The following is a 19,525-nucleotide window of genomic DNA, read 5'->3' as shown; positions in this document are numbered from 1 at the left end:
AATGTATTTCAACATTATCAAACGAAAATACATCACTTTAATTCATTCACTTGCTAGGCTATATCATTGGAGCTTAAATTAGTGTCGGAAAAAAACAAACATTTTTCACTCAACTTTTTGACTGCCTTTTCTTCTCTAAATGAAATGGCGACTTTTTATTAAGACACGCTTTCCAAACAGTTATAGAAAGCGTCTAGCTAGCATTATTTTTCAGCGTCTAAGAGCCTACTCTTTTTCGTGGATTTTAGTTAAATTATTTAGGCTTTATGCTTGATAATCACTTAGGTAAACAAAATATTATTTATATATTTTTTTATTATTATTAGGCCTATCTTTATTTCAATTTAGTTTGGTCTACACTACGCTTTATTATATTCTAGCTACCTTATACAACTAATTAAGCTACATGTAAGGGAAGCAAATAAGTATAACCCATTTAGATATGTCACATGTATTTCATTATTACCTGCCATGCATAATCTCTTTAATTCCATGAGAAAAGCAGTCGAATTAAGTCTGTTATAGCCTTCTTTTAAAATCATGTGAGCCAAGTTTGAGTAATCTCTTTTCACTTGTACCTGTGCGCTACTTTGAAATGCTTCCCCGTTTCCCTGTGTATATAGGTGCTTTTTTGATCCCCTACCTTATAATGTTGTGCCTCGCCGGGATCCCTATCTTTTTATTGGAAGTTTCCCTGGGTCAGTTTGCCAGCCAGGGCCCCGTGTCCGTGTGGAAAGCCATCCCGGCTCTGCAAGGTAAACTGCGCATATACAGGCTGCGATCCAAACTCATAAAGTAACGTATTTAAAACTAGTAACATACACTAACTTCAGAAAAAAATGAAAACGACTTATTATGATATAATTACTTTTGATCACGCTCCTCTGCCTGCTTAAGAGTAATTTACATATTTCGTCTCATTTATTTATTTTAGGTTGCGGGATTGCCATGTTGATAATATCTGTCTTGATAGCCATATACTATAACATTATTATGTGCTGGACACTGTACTACCTGTTCGCTTCGTTGAAGGGCTCACTGCCATGGGCTAACTGTAAGAACGAGTGGAACACGTTGGACTGTAAGGACAAAGACATGCTTCTCTTAGGTAAGACCACAATGCGCCAGAACGCACACACACTCTCATGCATGCGCACACACACATACACTTAAGCACCCCCTCACCATTGCGCAATGCGCAACGCACCCCTTAGCAAGGACTCTTGCTAGTAACCTGCCCTATAGTGTAGAGTGGCGGGTTATTGGAAGCATTGTTTTCTAGTTTCATATACATCCAAAGTGCTACTTTTGCTTACTAGGTTTATTGTATTGATTTTTATATTTATTCTGTGGGTCTCAAGTTCTTTTTTCAACTGTGTAGGCTACAAATGTGTGATGTTACAAAATCTTTATTCTAATCTAACCTATATAATGAGCAAAAAGCAGTTATACAAAAGGTGTATTTTAAAGATTACGGTGTAGGCTCAGTAGACAAATTAGTTTTTGCAATTGTGCAATTATGAGTAATTGATTTTAGGTTACATTGGGTTACAATTCATTAAAAAAAAGAAGATACATTGATAAAAGAAAGGCTCGCAGTATGACCGGATAATTTTCTCCCAGATGCATGGGGGGGGGAAAAAAAACGAAATTTGATTAAGAAAATGCAATTTTTGTCTGTTGCATTTCAGTGAATTCAGCACTAAAGTTGCTTGCTTGACACATTTACAAGTAGTGGAGTTGCTGCATTGCCGCAGTGCGCGCCAGACTGCCCTCTCGTGGTCATAGTAAGAGTTACAGTAACTGTCGTCTCCCTGGTCTCTCTCTGTATCGTTGAATAGAATTGATGCTGTGTCAACCCGTAGCTTTCATTGGTAATACAACAAACGTATGATCATCATACAAAGCGAAACTAGATCTACTCTTGTCAAACATGCTGAACGTTTCTATGTGTATTCTAAGTCTAAGTCTACATTTGATATAATCTTAAAAAAATATTGAGAAAAAGGTTATTTCATAATAAGCACAATTTGTATTTAAAGTTCTGTTAAAATAAAAATAACCATTACACATAAAAAAAAAAACATGCTTCACCCATACAGTGGATGAATGGCTTTCATCTGAGAATAGAGGACATTTCTTGTAATGGGTATCAAGTACAGTATGTAAAGAACAGTAATATGTAAAGCATGGCAGAGATCACTGTTTTTGGTGTATGAACCAGTGTGCTGGGCAAGGATCTATCTACATTATACCCACCACCTGAGAAAACTGAAAGTTGATAGTTTTTAAACCAGATTGTAAAGAGGTCTGTCTGTTCCTGTTGAGATGTATTTTTTGTATCTGATTCGATACAGGCTATGTAAGTCTGTCTGTCTGTCTATCCTGATTGACATGTGTTGGTTTCTGGTTGTGACAGAGACGTGTATCCTCCATGATAAAAACATCACCTCTGTAAAGAACAGCTCGTTCTGTCTGTCGGCTCAAGCCATTGGAAACCTGACCAAACTGGTTAACATGACCTTTCCGGATAACAAAACTTACGTCAGCCCCAGCGAGGAGTACTTCAAGTAAGTCAAATCAAAGTTTATTTGTCATATGCACAGGATACAGTGTAGTGTACACAGTATAATTAAATGCATACTTGCAAGCTCTCCTCTCAAACAGCTAAAAAAGTATTACATGAAAATATAGTTTAAAAAATGTAATAAAAATAATAACTTGCATCAGAGTTACAGAGGTTCTATGTTTGAAGTTGGCCTGCTGGCTGAGGATACTTGTGATTTCTCATACTATACTGTAAATGTTGGTTTCCCTTTCTAACATAATTATGGGCACAGTTATTGGGCTATATAGACACAATTGTTTCCCGCTATTGATTGATATGAAGGAATAATACATGTCAGATCTGAAATAACTGTTTTATATTTCCCTCTGGCTTTCTCGATGTCTCTCTCCCTCTCTCTCTCTCTCTCTACATCTCCCCCCCCCTCTCTCTCTCTCTCTCTCTCTCTGTGTCTCTCTCTCTGTGTCTCTCTCTCTGGCTCTCTCTCTCTTTGACTCTCTCTCTCTCTCTGGCTCTTTCTCTCTGGCTCTGTGTGTGTGTGTGTGTGTGTGTGTGTGTGTGTGTGTGTGTGTGTGTGTGTGTGTGTGTGTGTCCCATAGGTACAATGTCTTGCACATCTCCAAAGGGATAGAGTACCCTGGAGACATCCGCTGGCCCCTCGCAGGCTGCCTGTTGCTGGCCTGGTTGATAGTCTACCTCTCCCTGGCCAAAGGAATCAAGTCATCAGGGAAAGTAAGAGAAATCTCTCACTCTCTACTCATGTGGTACCTCCTTTGAATTTGAATAATTTCCCCCTGTGAAATCCCAGAACCATAAAAAAAAGTTTGTAGTTCTGTGAATTATTATGTAATGTTGCCCTCTAGACGGTTTGTTCTTGAACTAAAAGTGTTGAATCAGTGCACTTATCACAAAACCTGCTAACTCTCTCTTCGTTTCGTTCTTCCTCTCCCCTCTCCGAGGTGGTGTATTTCACAGCTACGTTCCCCTATGTGGTTCTGGTCATTCTGTTGTTCAGAGGAGTGACCCTCCCAGGGGCTGGTGACGGCATCCTCTACTTCATCACACCCAAGTGGGAGAAACTCAATGATGCTAAGGTATACATACACACATGTACAGTTGAAGTCGGAAGTTTACATACACCTTACGCAAATACATTTAAACACAGCTTTTCACAATTCCTGACATTTAATCCTAGAAAAATCCTAAAAATACCCTGTCTTAGGTCAGTTGGGATCACCACTTTATTTTAAGAATGTGAAATGTCATAATAATAGTAGAGAGAATTATTTATTTCAGCTTTTATTTCTTTCATCACATTCCCAGTGGGTCAGCAGTTTACATACACTCAATTAGTATTTGGTAGCATTGCCATTAAATTGTTTAACTTGGGTCAAACGTTTTGGGAAGACTCCCACAAGCTTCCCTCAATAAGTTGGGTGAATTTTGGCCCATTCCTCCTGACAGAGCTGGTGTAACTGTCAGGTTTGTAGGCCTCCTTGTTCGCACATGCTTTTTCAGTTCTGCCCACACATTTTCTGTAGGATTGAGGTCAGGGCTTGTGATGGCCACTCCAATACCTTCACTTTGTTGTCCTTAATCCATTTTGCCACAACTTTGGAAATATGCTTGGGGTCATTGTCCATTTGGAAGACCCATTTGCGGCCAAGCTTTAACTTCTTGACTGATGTCTTGAGATCTTGCTTCAATATATCCACATAATTTTCCATCCTCACGATGCCCCCACAACCCCCACAACATGAGGCTGCCACCCCCGTGCTTCACGGTTGGGATGGTGTTCTTCAGCTTGCAAGCCTCCCCCTTTTTCCTCCAAATATAACGATTGTCATTATGACCAAACAGTTCTATTTTTGTTTCATCAGACCACAGGACATCTCTCCAAAAAGTATGCTCTTTGTCCCCATGTGCAGTTGCAAACTGTAGTCTGACTTTTTTATGGCGGTTTTGGAGCAGTGGCTTCTTCCTTGCTGAGCGGCCTTTCAGGTTATGTCGATATAGGACTTTTACTGTGGATATAGATACTTTTGTACCAGTTTCCTCCAGCATCTTCACAGGGTCCTTTGCTGTTGTTCTGAGATTGATTTGCACTTTTCACACCAAAGTGCGTTCATCTCTAAGGGACAGAATGCGTCTCCTTCCTGAGCGGTTTGACGGCTGCGTGGTCCCATGGTGTTTATACTTGCGTACTATTGTTTGTACAGATGAACGTGGTACCTTCAGGCGTTTGGAAATTGCTCCCAAGGAGGAACCAGACTTGTGGAGGTCTAAAAAAAATTCTGAGGTCTTGGCTGATTTCTTTTGATTTTCCCATGATGTCAAGCAAAGAGGCACTGAGTTTGAAGGTAGGCCTTGAAATACATCCACAGGTACACCTCCAATTGACTCAAATTATGTCAATTAGTCTATCAGAAGCTTCTAAAGCCATAACATAATTTCTGAAATTTTCCAACCTGTTTAAAGGCACAGTCAACTTCTGACCCACTGGAATTGTGATACAGTGAATTATAAATTAAATAATCTGTCTGTAAACAATTGTTGGAAAAATGTATTGTGTTATGCACAAAGTAGATGTCCTAACCGACTTGCCAAAACTATAGTTCGTTAACAAGAAATTTGTGTAGTGGTTTAAAAACGAGTTTTAATGACTCCAACCTAAGTGTATGTAAACTTCCGACTTCAACTGTAAGTGCGCGCAGGCACACAAATAGACTGACACACACATTTCTCCACCCATCCCTCTGTCTCTAAAAGTGATTGTGAATGTGTGTGTGTTACTCTAGGTTTGGAAGGATGCTGCCACCCAGATTTTCTTCTCTCTGTCAGCAGCCTGGGGAGGCCTCATCACACTGTCTTCTTACAACAAGTTCCACAACAACTGCTACAGGTAAGCACTTCTCACTGTGCTGCTTAACAGCTTTGCTTCCTTCCATATATGACCGCCCGAATCCTCTGTCTCGCAATCACACGTGACTGCCCTCTTGACAACATCTTAGCCAGCTGCGCCACTGTAAAGCTAGCAACTCGATGGCACGGAGACATTTCAAACTGAGGAGTGAGGTTACCAATCCATTACATACGGGTAAATAAGAAGTTGTATCACGATATTTACACTGTTACATTTTCCATGGCAAAAATAAAACGTGACGCAGACTAAAAATAGTTGTCATCACAGTAACCTGCTTTATGTAACACACTGTGTTATGTAGCTTTGAAAGTAAACACGTGACTCTATGACAACATACGGTTATTTTAGCAAGGGTCGTCAAAATGTATAAAAGGTCAAAAATACAGTTCTGATGAATGTAACAGCTGTATAATGGAGTAAGATACTCAACACTTTTTGGTTTTTGAAAATCTATCAAATGTTGACAGCACATAAACCATTATATAATTACATCACAATGATAATATATATATATATATATATATATATATATATATATATATAATGTATAAATATATACATACAGTACCAGTCAGAAGTTTGGATACACCTACTCATTCAAGGTTTTTTTAAAACTATTTTCTACATTGTAGAATAATATTGGAGACATCAAAACTATGAAATAACACATATGTAATCAAAATATATGTTATATTTTAGATTCTTCAAAGTAGCCACCCTTTGCCTTGATGACAGCTTTGCACACTCTTGGCATTCTCTCAACCAGCTTCTTGAGGAATTATTTTCCAACAGTCTGGAAGGAGTTCCCACATGCTGAGCACTTTTTGACTGATTTTCCTTCTCTCTGTGGTCCAATACATCCCAAACCATCTCAATTGGGTTGAGGTCGGGTGATTGTGGAGGCCAGGTCATCTGATGCAGCACTCCATCACTCTCCTTCTTGGTCAAATAGCCGTAACACAGACTGGAGGGTCATTGTCCTTTTGAAAAACAAATGATAGTCCCACTATTCGCAAACCAGATTGGATGGCGTATCGCTGCAGAATGCTGTGGTAGCCATGCTGGTTAAGTGTGCCTTGAATTCGAAATAAATCACTGACAGTGTCACCAGCAAAGCACCCCCACACCATCACATCTTCTCCTCCATGCGTCACGATGGGAACCACACATGCAGAGATCATGCAGATTTCCACCTGTCTAATGTCTATTGCCCGTGTTTTTTGACCCAAGCAAGTCTCTTCTTATTATTGGTGTCCTTTAGTAGTGGTTTCTTTGCAGCAAATTGCCTATGAAGGCCTGAATTACACAGTATTCTCTAAACAGTTGATGTTGTGATGTGTCTGTTACTTGTGCTCTGTGAAACATTAATTTGGGCTGCAATATAAGGTGCAGTTAACTCTTAATGAAATTATTCTCTGCAGCAGAGGTAACTCTGGGTCTTCCTTTCCTGTGGCGGTCCTCATGAGAGCCAGTTTCAACGAAGCGCTTGATGGTTTTTGTGACTGCACTTGGAGAAATGTTCAAAGTTCTTGACATTTTCCAGATTGACTGACCTTCATGTCTTAAAGTAATGATGGACTGTCGTTTCTCTTTGCTTATTTGAGCTGTTCTTGCCATAATATGGACTTCGTCTTTTACCAAATAGGGCTATCTTCTGTTTACCACTTCTACCTTGTCACAACAGAACTGATTGGCTCAAACACATTAAGGGGGAAAGGAATTCCACAAATTAACTTTTAACAAGGCACACCTGTTAATGTAAATGTATTCCAGGAGACTACCTCTTGAAGCTGCTTGAGAGAATGCCAAGAGTGTGCAAAGCTGTCTTCAAGGCAAAGAGTGGCTACTTTGAAAAATCTCAAATATATTTACATTTTTTTTAAACTCTTTTGGTTACGACATGATTTCATGTGTTATTTCATAGTTTTGATGTCTTCACTATTATTCTACAATGTAGAAAATAGTAAAAATAAAGAAAAACCCTTGAATGAGTAGGTGTGTCCAAACTATTGACTGGTATTGTGTACATATATGTATTTAGCTATAGGTTATTGGGCCTATAAGAATTCTAGCTACTTTTGAAGCACACGTTGTGCTCTAGAAAGTAATATTTAACTCTGTAAAGATTTTTTTTATTATAAAAGCTAAAACGTTGATACAAAAAACGGACATTGAAATTACAGTCATTTGTGTAATGTTAGGTTTCTACATTGTGTAAAAGCAATACCTATTGAGGTGCATTACATAGAAACTTCCAGGGGCACAACTTTCACTGGGGGTGGGGGGTCATGTCTCCCCTACATTCTGAAATTGCATTTTTGTCTCCCCTCAGTTTTATCATTTAGATGTGAAACAAAAGCGGCATCGGTGCGCTTTAGTACCATGCGGACACCTCAGAGTGTCAGGTAGGCTGGATTTAGGACAGACAGGCTGTGTGAAAGCTTCTGGAAGGGTGGCTGGACCAGCATGGGAGAGTTAAGCATAGTTCAGTGTGTATGTGGTGTGCTCTTTCACCATGTTGTAAAAGCAATCAGAGCAAAAACTGACTACTCTTTAGTTGCCTGATGTAGCTGGCAAGGTAACTGCTGTTTAACTTAACATTATTTTTTTTGAACTAGTGTTTATCCACAGTACTGAGCTAGTATTGTAACTGACTGTAATGTTAGCTAATGTTTCAGCCCCTCTTGACTGAGGTGAATTAATTAGCTGCGTTAGCTAGTAGCTACCACAGCCAGGCGGTTATTACTATCTAACAGGTGTTGTTTGTATGGACATGTTTTATAGCCTTTGTTTTGTCACGTTTCAACAGAAGTAAATGAACTTGGCTAGCTTTTGCCAGTTGATGTACCGCTAGAGACAGAGAGAGAGCTGGCCAAAAGTTGGCAAACGTTAACTATTATTTTTTGCCTCAATCACACTAGACCTGAATCAAACAATCAGCCAAACAATTGAAGATTGCTATTGTCACCTTTTTTCAGTGCTTGAGTTTTTATTAGTCAGATTGGTAATGTCACAATATTGATCTGTCAGTTTCCCTAGCTAATTCCCTACTTTTAACACTGACACAGTAATAAACAGCTCTAACATTACAGGCTTCACTGTCATGGTGCACAGTAGAGGTCTTCCTCCCACTCCTGCCTGCACCCTCAACTTTTCATACTGCACTGCTGGCTTTCTGTCTGACTCCCACCCGCTACTGCAAGAACTGGTCCCAAACCCAACTGCAGTCCCGCAATGTTATTTTAGGCTTATGTGACACAGCTAACTTTCCGACCATGATCCCAGCAATATTGCGTCCTACAGGCAATATCAAATGCGCAAAAATAAATGAAGGAAGTAGGTTAAATTACCAGAGATTCTCACATTGCCCTTATATTAGGCTATCTGTAGATCAGCCAATATGCTAGATGTAATTTGAAGAGAGCAGAGTTGGAGAGAAATTCACTTTCTCTTTAGCTATTTTTATAGCCTACCTTTAAGGAGTGGAAAGATTTTCAGACTGCTAAATATGGGTGATCAATATTTAGGCCTTTCTAGGCAATGTAGTAAACTATAGCCTAACCATAGGCCTATTTAGGAAGTACACTTTCCTGGAACGATAACTGCCCCGTGCTTGTCCGGTCCATTGATAGGCTATAGCCTACTCTATTTAATTGACACCACACACACACCTGATCGCGTATGGCTACTGAACTTGAAGCAGCGAGAATGATGACAGCGACACTTGCTGCGTTTTGCATAGGTTTATAGGATATAGCCTACCTTTTAGGAGGACGATTTGCTGGCAGAGACAAATAAATGGGTAATCAATACTCAATGAAAATGAAAACGCGCAACGCTGGCTCTCTATAGTAGACTGACCTATGTGCGCGTTGTGCCTTTTCTTTTTCAACGAAGATGACATTTTTTGATTGCACTTCGACTCACGTTGGTTGAGCACCCTCCACTTCTTTCCATTCTCAAAGTGTATTTAAAGACACTGTAGTAAACTACAGTTTAATCATATTTCAGTTAATTTCATATTTAAGTGAACTGTCACGTAGCAGCAGTGTAAAAACAAAAAGGGGGGGGGGGGTTCAATGTAAATAGTCCGGGTGGCCATTTGATTAGTTGAGTTGTTCAGCAGTCTTATGGCTTGGGGGTAGAAGCTGTTAAGGAGCCTTTTGGTCCTAGACTTGGTGCTCCGGTAACGCTTGCCGTGCGGTAGCAGAGAGAACAGTCTATGACTTGGGTGACTGGAGTCTTTGACAATTTTTTGGGCCTTCGTCCGACACCGCCTAGTATATAGGTCCTGGATATCAGTAAACTTGGCCCCAGTGATGTACTGGGCCATACACACTACTGTATCTGTAGCCCTGTAGCCCCTTCCGGTCAGATGCTGAGCAGTTACCATACCAAGTGGTAATGCAACCAATCAGGATGCTCTCGATGGTGCAGCTGTAGAACTTTTAATAGGATCTGGGGACCCATGCCAAATCTCTCCTGAGGTGGAAAATGTGTTGTCCTGCACTCTTCACAACTGTCTTGGTGTGTTTGGATCATAATAGTTTGTTGGGGATGTGGACACCAAGGAACTTGAAACTCTCAACCTGCTCCAATTCAGTCCCGTCGATGTTAATGGGGGCCTGTTAATGGGGGTCTTGCTCGCATTGAGAGAGAGGTTGATGTCCTGGCACCACACTGCCAGGTCTCTGACCTCCTACCTATATGCTGTCTCATCATTGTCGGTGATCAGGCCTACCTCTGTTGTATTGTTGCCTACCCTTACCACCTGGGGGCGGCCCGTCAGGAAGTCCAGGATACAGTTGCAATGGGAGGTGTTTAGTCCCAGGGTCTTTAGCTTAGTGATGAGCTTTGAGGGCACTATGGTGTTGAACTCTGAGCTGTAGTCAATAAACAACATTGGTGTTCCTTTTGTCCAGGTGGGAAAGGGCTGTGTGGTTGAGAATGAGATTGAGTCATCTGTGGATTTGTTGGGGTGGTTTGCGAATTGGATTGGGTCTAGGGTTTCTGGCATGATGGTGTTGATGTGAACCATGACTAGCCTTGAAAAGCACTTCATGACCACCAACATGAGTGCTACAGGCAGTAATCACTTAGGCAGGTTACCTTCGCTATCTTGGGCACAGGGACTATGGTGGTCTGTTTGAAACATGTTGGTACTACAGACTCGGCCAGGGAGAGGTTGAAAATGTCAGTGAAGACACTTGCCAGTTGATCCGCACATGCTTTGAGTACACATCCTGGTAATCTGTCTGGCCCCATGGGTTTGTGAATGTTGACCTGTTTAAAGGTCTTGCTCACATTGGCTACGGAGAGAGCGATGACACAGTCGTCCGGAACAGCTGGTGGTCTCATGCATGCTTCAGTGTTTCTTGCCTCAAAGCGAACATAAAAGGCATTTAGCTCATCTGGTAGGCTCGCATCACTGGGCAGCTTGCGGCTGGGTTTCCCTTTGTAGTCCGTAATAGTTTTCAAGCCCTGCCACATCCGACTAGTGTCAGAGCCGGTGTAGTAGGATTTAATCTTAGTCCTGAATTGACACTTTGCCTGTTTGATGGTTCGTCTGAGGGCATAGCAGGATTTTTTACAAGCATCCGGATTAGTGTACAGCTCCTTGAAAGCGGAAGCTCTAGCCTTTAACTCTGTGCGGATGTTGCCTGTAATCCATTGCTTCTGGTTGGGAAATGTATGTACGGTCATTGTGGGGACGACGTTGTCGATGCACTTATTGATGAAGCTGGTGACTGAGGTGGTATACTCCTCAATGCCATTGGATGAATCCCGGAACATATTCTAGTCTGTGCAAGCAAAACAGTCCTGTAGCATAGCATCCGCGTCATCTGACCACTTCTGTATTGAGTGTATTGAGCTTTGTATGCGTCTCTGTGTGTGGAGTAAATGTGGTCTAGAGTTTTTTTTCCTCTGGTTGCGCATGTGACAGGCTGGTAGAATAGAAGTAAAATGGATTTAAGTTTGCCTGCATTAAAGTCTCCGGCCACTAGGCGCGCCGCTTCTGAATTAGCATTTTCTTGTTTGCTTATGGCCTTATAAAGCTGGTCTTAGTGCCAGCATCGGTTTGTGGTGGTAAATTGACGGCTACAAATAATATAGATATACTCTCTTTTTAGATAGAATACCTAATGGTAGCTGTAGACCACACTATCTCAGGTGAGCAATACCTCAAGACTTATTTAATATTAGACATCGCGCACCAGCAGTTATTGACAAATAGACACATCCCCGCCCACGTCTTACCAGACGTAGCTGCTCTGTCCTTGTCACGCCCTGACCATAGAGAGCTGTTTATTCTCTGTGTTGGTTGGGGCATGATAGTGACTAGGGTGGGTAATCTAGGTGATTAATGATTTATGTTGGCCAGGTATGGTTCCCAATCAGAGACAGCTGTTTATCGTTGTCTCTGATTGGGGATCATATTTAGGTAGCCATTTTCCCCATTGTGTTATGTGGGATTTTGTCTACAGTTAGTTGCCTGTGTGCACACCAGTAGCTTCACGTTTCGTTTGTACTTGTTTGTTTTGTTTGGTGAGTTTCGCTTAATTAAAATATGTGGAACTCTACGCACGCTGCACCTTGGTCCAATCATTTCGACGAGCGTGACAGAAGATCCCACCAACAACGGACCAAGCAGCATGCTCGGGGGGAGATGGCATCCTGGTCTATAGAAGAGGTTGAGGAAAGAATAGCGTGGACTTGGGAGGAAGTATTAGAGAGGTATGAAAGCCTGCCTGGGAAGTAGACAGAGGCAGCGAAGGAGGATCAACAACGATTCCGGGGTTCGCAACCAAGACGCAAGCACGAGAGGCAGCCCCAAATATGTTTTTTGGGGGGCACACGGGGTGGTTGGCGGTGCCAGTTTCCAGACCAGAGCCAACTTCCCGCAATCGCTTTGAGGAGCGTGTGACCGTTCAGGCACCATGTTATGCGGTGATACACACTGTGTCTCCAGTGCGCATTCACAGCCCGGTGCGCTCGGTGCCAGCTCTCCACACTTGCAGTGCGAAAATGAGCATCCAGCCAGGACGGGTTGTGCTGGCTCAGCGCTCCTGGTCTCCAGTGTGCCTCCTCGGACCAGGATATCCTGCACCGGTTCTATGCACTGTGTCACCAGTGCGCCTTCACAGCCCAGTGCATCCTGTGCAAGCGCCCCGCACTTCCCTGGCTAAAGTGAGCATCCAGCCAGGACGGGTTGTGCCAACTCTACGCTCTAGACCTCCAGTGCGCCGCCACAGTCCAGTACGTCCTGTGCCTCCTCCCCGCACTCGCCCAGAGGTGCGTGTCATCAGCCCGGTGCCGCCTGTACCGGTCCCACGCATCAGGCCTACAATGTGCCTCCACAGTCCAGAGCTTCCGGCAACATTTCCCATTCCAGAGCTTCCAGCGACATTTCACAGTCCGGAACCTCCAATGACGGTCCGCAGTCCGGAACCTCCAATGACGGTCCACAGTCCGGAACCTCCAACGACGGTCCACAGTCCACAGTCCGGAACCTCCAACGACGGTCCACAGTCCGGAACCTCCAACGACGGTCCACAGTCTGGAACATCCTGAGACGGTCCACGGTCCGGAACCTCCTGAGACGGTCCACGGTCCGGAACCTCCTGAGACGGTCCAAGGTCCGGAACCTCCTGAGACGGTCCACGGTCCGGAACCTCCTGAGACGGTCCACGGTCCGGAACCTCCTGAGACGGTCCACGGTCCGGAACCTCCTGAGACGGTCTACGGTCCGGAACCTCCTGAGACGGTCTGCAGTCCGGAACCTCCAGCGACGGTCGGCGGTCCTGAGCCTCCAGCGACAGTTGGTGGTCCAGAGCCTCCAGCGACAGTCTGCGGTCCAGAGCCTCCAGCGACGGTCTGCGGTCCAGAGCCTCCAGCGACGGTCTGCGGTCCAGAGCCTTCTGCAGGGGTTCTCAGTCCGGAGCCTCCGGCAACGATCCACGGTCCGTAGCCTCCAGCGACGATCCACGCACCAGAGTCGCCATGGAGGATGACGTATCTGCGAGCAGAGTGGGTACTTCGCCCTGCACCGGAGCCGCCCCCGCCGTCCTGTGTCATCCATCGTAGATGCCCACCCGGACCCTCCCCTATTGAGTCAAGTTTTGCGGTCGGAGTCCGCACCTTTGGGGGGGGTACTGTCATGCCCTGACCATAGAGAGCAGTTTATTTTCTGTGTTGGTTGGGTCGTGATAGTGACTAGGATGGATGGGTCATCTAGGTGTTTAATGATTTATGTTGGCCAGGTACAGTGGGGAGAACAAGTATTTGAAACACTGCTAATTTTGCTGGTTTTCTTACTTGCAAAGCATGTAGAGGTCTGTAATTTTTCTTATAGGTACACTTTAACTGTGAGAGACGGAATATAAAACAAAAATCCAGAAAACAAAAATCCAGAAAATCACATTGTATGATTTTTAAGTAATTAATTTGCATTTTATTGCATGACATAAGTATTTGATACGTCAGAAAAGCAGAACTTAATATTTGGTACAGCAACCTTTGTTTGCAATTACAGAGATCATACGTTTCCTGTAGTTCTTGACCAGGTTTGTACACACTGCAGCAGGGATTTTGGCCTTGTGCAGGTCTACAATTTTATCCCTGATATCCTTACACAGCTATCTGGTCTTGGCCATTGTGGAGAGGTTGGAGTCTGTTTGATTGAGTGTGTGGACAGGTGACTTTTATACAGGTAACGAGTTCAAACAGGTTCAGTTAATACAGGTAATGAGTGGAGAACAGGAGGGCTTCTTAAAGAAAAACTAACAGGTCCATGAGAGCCGGAATTCTTACTGGTTGGTAGGTGATCAAATACTTATGTCATGCAATAAAATGCAAATTAATTACTTAAAAATCATACAATGTGATTTTCTGGATTTTTGTTTTAAATTCCGTCTCTCACAGTTGAAGTGTACCTATGATAAAAATTACAGACCTCTACATGCTTTGTAAGTAGGAAAACCTGCAAAATCGTCAGTGTATCAAATACTTGATCTCCCCACTGTATGGTTCCCAATCAGAGACAGCTGTTTATCGTTGTCTCTGATTGGGGATCATATTTAGGTAGCCATTTTCCCCATTGGTGTTTTGTGGGATCTTGTCTACAGTTAGTTGCCTGTGTGCACACCAGTAGCTTCAAGTTTGGTTTGTACATATTTGTTTTGTTTGTTTAATTAAAATATGTAGAACTCTACGCACGCTTGGTCCAATCATTTCGACGAGCGTGACAGTCCTGCCGAAAAAATGGAGAAGCCAGCCAACTCTTTATAATCTGTGTCGTCGTTCAGCCAAGTCTTGGTGAAACATAAGATATTACTGTTTTTAAGGTCCCGTTGATAGGAGATTCTTAATCGTTTCCAATGATTGCACGTTGGCCAATAATACCGAGGGTAGTGGTGGTTTATTCACTCTCTGACAAATTCTCACATACCGCCGCCCCCTGTATTTTTGTATTTTCTTTACTCGAATGATGGGGATGAGGGCCTAGTCTCCGGGAAGCAGTATATTCTTTGCGTTGGACTCATTAAATAAAAAAATATTTGTCCAGTTTGAGGTGAGTAATTGCTGTTCTGGTGTCCAGAAGCTCTTTTCGGTCATAAGAGATGGTAGCAGCAACGTTATGTACAAAATTAGTTACGAAAAATGTGAACAAACTAAATAGCAAAGTTGGTTAGGAGCCAGTAAAATGCCAGCCATCTCCTCCGGCGCCATACAGCCTAAAGCTGTGTGGGGTGTGTTGGGTTGGGGAGCTGCAGTGTGGTAGACCTCTAGGGACAGGACGGGGCAACCCAGCTATATTGTGTGCAAGTAAAAAGAGCTCTACAGTACTATTAGCCCTATGAGATTAATTATAAGGAGGATTTGCTGTTTCTGTGTGTTCATTTATATTTGAGGTATGTGTTTGTTTTGTGTGTGTTTTTTTTTTTTGTTTCCAAAAAGTGTAAGGTGGGAACTGGGAAGGAACTTGTGTTGGGAGAGAGTTGAGTTATTGACTAAACTGGTGGGGGTCGGGCATGCAGGCGACTCGGGCTGGCTGGTCAGTCTGGCTGAAATTTGATATAACGGATTTATTAATAAAGAGTTGTTAATTTCTCAGAACAAGAATAGACTGACGAGTTTCAGAAGAAAGATATTTGTTTCTGGCCATTTTGAGCCTGTAATCGAACCCACAAATGCTGATGCTCCAGATACTCAACTAGTCTAAAGAAGGACAGTTTTATTGCTTCTTTAATCAGGACAACATTTTCCAGCTGTGCTAACATAATTGCAAAAGGGTTTTCTAATGATCAATTAGCCTTTTGAAATGATACATTTGGATTAGCTAACTCAATGTGCCATTGGACCACAGGAGTGATGGTTGCTGATAATGGGCCTCTGTACGCCTTTATAGATATTCCATAAAAAATCAGCTGTTTCCAGCTAAAATGTAATTTACAACATTATGTATTTCTGATCAATTTGATATTATTTTATTGGACAGGAAATTTCTAAGTGACCCCAAACTTTTAAACGGTAGTGTACATTGATTTTCGTTTGAAACTAATCTATCCAGCAACAATTCTGAGACAGGTGAATTTACACCTCACAAAAACAGGGAAATAATGGCTGGAAAGGTGGTGCATGTGCACGTAACTAGCTGTTTGTTTATTTCCAACATACAATTGTCATCATGAAAATCTGTCTGCTTCATGTTTTGTTTCTTGCCATGGTCATTTGAGTGTTGTGATACTGAGTACCGTGACAATATCACAACATATAAACAAGAAGTAAAACTGCTACTAGCAGAGACTGGCACAGTATACTCTCTCCCTTGGTATGAGGCCATAGTTTTCTCACTAGAGGGAACTGTTGAACCACTCCACAAATGTTATGCATTTGAATAAGACTGCACAGAAGATAATTCATTTATTTGTTCATACATTTATCCATTATCACACATGACGATGGTCGATAGATATGTAAAAGAATACATTATTTTAACAAAACCAACTCTTGTGTAACACTTAGTACATCCTTAGGTTATGTTATTATAACGTTTTGACATTTTGACACATTATAACAATTACCAACATATAGCCACTCACTTGAGTGTGATAATACTCCAAAAATTGAGTTCTAAGTTCTCAAATACTGTAAGTGTTACAGCCCTGTAACATTTACATCCCTTTTTTGTCTCTCTCTTCTCTTGTTTAGGGACACCATCATAGTGTGCATAGTTAACAGTGCCACCAGTATATTCGCTGGGTTCGTCATCTTTTCCGTCATTGGATTCATGGCCCACGAACTGAAGGTGCCCATTGAGAAGGTGGCTGATGAAGGTAAATGACACATTCATAAAGGGTTCATGAAGCATCCAGACCTGGGTTCAAATGCTTGAAAAATCAAAATACACAAAGTATTTGAAATGATTTGAAACCTAGGTCTGGTAGGATCATATAGTGTATGACCAGAGATAGAGAGTGGCTTGGCCAATTCTGAAGTGTAATAGTACTGTTTCGATATGCACACAACCCAAGTCAGAGTAGATAGTTGCTTTTGTTCAGTATTTATTGGCACTTTTGTTTCTGATTATCAATCTGATTTAACACTCGCAGGTCCAGGCATAGCGTTCGTGGTGTACCCAGAGGCTCTGACCAGACTCCCACTCTCTCCGTTCTGGGCCATCATCTTCTTCCTCATGCTGCTGACCCTCGGCCTGGATACCATGGTAACCAAGCCTCACTGTGTGTGTTTGTAGGGCCCTATAAAATCTGTATTTTTTGTTTGTTGTCTAATTCTGTTTATTTTTTTCCCCCAAATTACATTTTCTCTGTTTTGTTTGTGAAGGTTTCAGTTTTTTCCCGTTTTGTCAGGTTTTCGCTCTCAAAATCATTCATAGAAAAACAACAAATTATCCACAAGAATGCTTAAACCACATCAGGCAACCACTTTTTAGGGCTGGAATAATTCTGCGAAATTTTAATTTTTGGGTGTAGCTACATGTGTGCAAAGCAAGAGCCTTGTTTGGTTAGCAGTGTTTCTGTAGCACACATGATTGCAGAGTTTGCTAAACAAATCACCACTGGATTGATACAAATAGTCATGATATCACTCTGCCAGGTAGGCATAGGCTACTTTGTAGTTCACATTTAATTGAGAAGGTTTTTGGGAAAGCCTTTCCAGCTACCCAGAAGACGGTTATCATTATTAGCATCATCGCTAATGGCTACACAAAGTGTTAGATAAACGCACACACAGACAGGGGCATTCCAGCGTTGCCTCTTCAGAAAGTTTAAGGGAAATACTAATCACTGATGCATTTTGTTCATGTCTTATGATAATCTTGGGTAAATGAAATAATTCTTGAATAACTTCAATAAATCAAATCAAATTTATTTATATAGCCCTTCGTACATCAGCTGATATCTCAAAGTGCTGTACAGAAACCCAGCCTAAAACCCCAAACAGCAAGCAATGCAAGTGTAGAAGCACGGTGGATAGGAAAAACTCCCTAGAAAGGCCAAAACCTAGCAAGAAACCTAGAGAGGAACCAGGCTATGAGGGGTGGCCAGTCCTCTTCTGGCTGTGCCGGGTGGAGATTATAACAGAACATGGCCAAGATGTTCAAATGTTCATAAATGACCAGCATGGTCAAATAATAATAATCACAGTAGTTGTTGAGGGTGCAGCAAGTCAGCACCTCAGGTGCTGAACAGTTGAAACTGGAGCAGCAGCACGGCCAGGTGGACTGGGGACAGCAAGGAGTCCTCATGCTAGGTAGTCCTGAGGCATGGTCCTAGGGTTCAGGTCCTCCGAGAGAGAGAAAGAAAGAGAGAAAGAGCATACTTAAATTCACACAGGACACCGGATCTGACAGGAGAAGTACTCCAGATATAACAAACTGACCTTAGCCCCCCGACACATAAACTACTGCAGCATAAATACTGGAGGCTGAGACAGGAGGGGTCAGGAGACACTGTGGCCCCATACGATGATACCCCCGGACAGGGCCAAACCGGAAGGATATAACCCCACCCACTTTGCCAAAGCACAGCCCCCACACCACTAGAGGGATATCTTCAATCACCAACTTACCATCCTGAGACAAGGGCGAGTATAGCCCACAAAGATCTCCGCCACGGCACAACCCAAGGGGGGAGCCAACCCGGACAGGAAGATCACATCAGTGATTCAACCCACTCAAGTGACGCACCCCTCCTAAGGACGACATGAAAGAGCACCAGTGAGCCAGTGACTCAGCCCCTGTAATAAGGTTAGAGGCAGAGAATCCCAGTGGAAAGAGGGGAACCGGCCAGGTAGAGACAGCAAGGGCAGGTCGTTGCTCCAGAGCCTTTCCATTCACCTTCACACTCCTGGACCAGACTACACTCAATCATATGACCCACTGAAGAGATGAGTCTTCAGTAAAGACTTAAAGGTTGAGACCGAGTTTGCGTCTCTCACATGGGTAGGCAGACCATTCCATAAAAATGGAGCTCTATAGGAGAAAGCCCTGCCTCCAGCTGTTTGCTTAGAAATTCTAGGGACAATTAGGAGGCCTGCGTCTTGTGACCGTAGCGTACGTGTAGGTATGTACGGCAGGACCAAATCAGAGAGATAGGTAGGAGCAAGCCCATGTACTGCTTTGTAGGTTAGCAGTAAAACCTTGAAATCAGCCCTAGCCATAACAGGAAGCCAGTGTAGGGAGGCTAGTGTAGGGAGGCTAGCACTAGAGTAATATAATTTTTTGGGGTTCTAGTCAGGATTCTAGCAGCTGTATTTAGCACTAACTGAAGTTTATTTAGTGCTTTATCCGGGTAGCCGGAAAGTAGAGCATTGCAGTAGTCCAACCTAGAAGTGACAAAAGCATGGTTTAATTTTTCTGCATCATTTTTGGTCAGAAAGTTTCTGATTTTTGCAATGTTACATAGATGGAAAAAAGCTGTCCTTGAAACAGTCTTGATATGTGCGTCAAAAGAGAGATCAAGGTCCAGAGTAACGCCGAGGTCCTTCACAGTTTTATTTGAGACGACTGTACA

At 42.7% G+C, this 19,525-nt stretch overlaps 1 protein-coding gene across 1 annotated transcript in view; it reads left to right on the top strand.

Moving 5' to 3' along the window:
* LOC139412124 (sodium- and chloride-dependent glycine transporter 2-like) overlaps positions 1-19,525 on the top strand; it is a 61,725-nt gene that overhangs the window by 2,189 nt on the left and 40,011 nt on the right. Inside the window, exons 3-10 of the mRNA XM_071158933.1 lie at positions 624-755; positions 935-1,108; positions 2,420-2,570; positions 3,166-3,298; positions 3,526-3,660; positions 5,365-5,468; positions 16,701-16,825; positions 17,102-17,214. Of these exons, the coding sequence (XP_071015034.1) occupies positions 624-755; positions 935-1,108; positions 2,420-2,570; positions 3,166-3,298; positions 3,526-3,660; positions 5,365-5,468; positions 16,701-16,825; positions 17,102-17,214 (1,067 nt within the window). The remainder of the gene's footprint in view (positions 1-623; positions 756-934; positions 1,109-2,419; positions 2,571-3,165; positions 3,299-3,525; positions 3,661-5,364; positions 5,469-16,700; positions 16,826-17,101; positions 17,215-19,525) is intronic.

Source organism: Oncorhynchus clarkii, chromosome 6, assembly GCF_045791955.1.
Source record: "Oncorhynchus clarkii lewisi isolate Uvic-CL-2024 chromosome 6, UVic_Ocla_1.0, whole genome shotgun sequence".
Lineage (NCBI taxonomy): Eukaryota > Metazoa > Chordata > Actinopteri > Salmoniformes > Salmonidae > Oncorhynchus > Oncorhynchus clarkii.
This window is presented reverse-complemented; position numbering and strand designations above follow the sequence as displayed.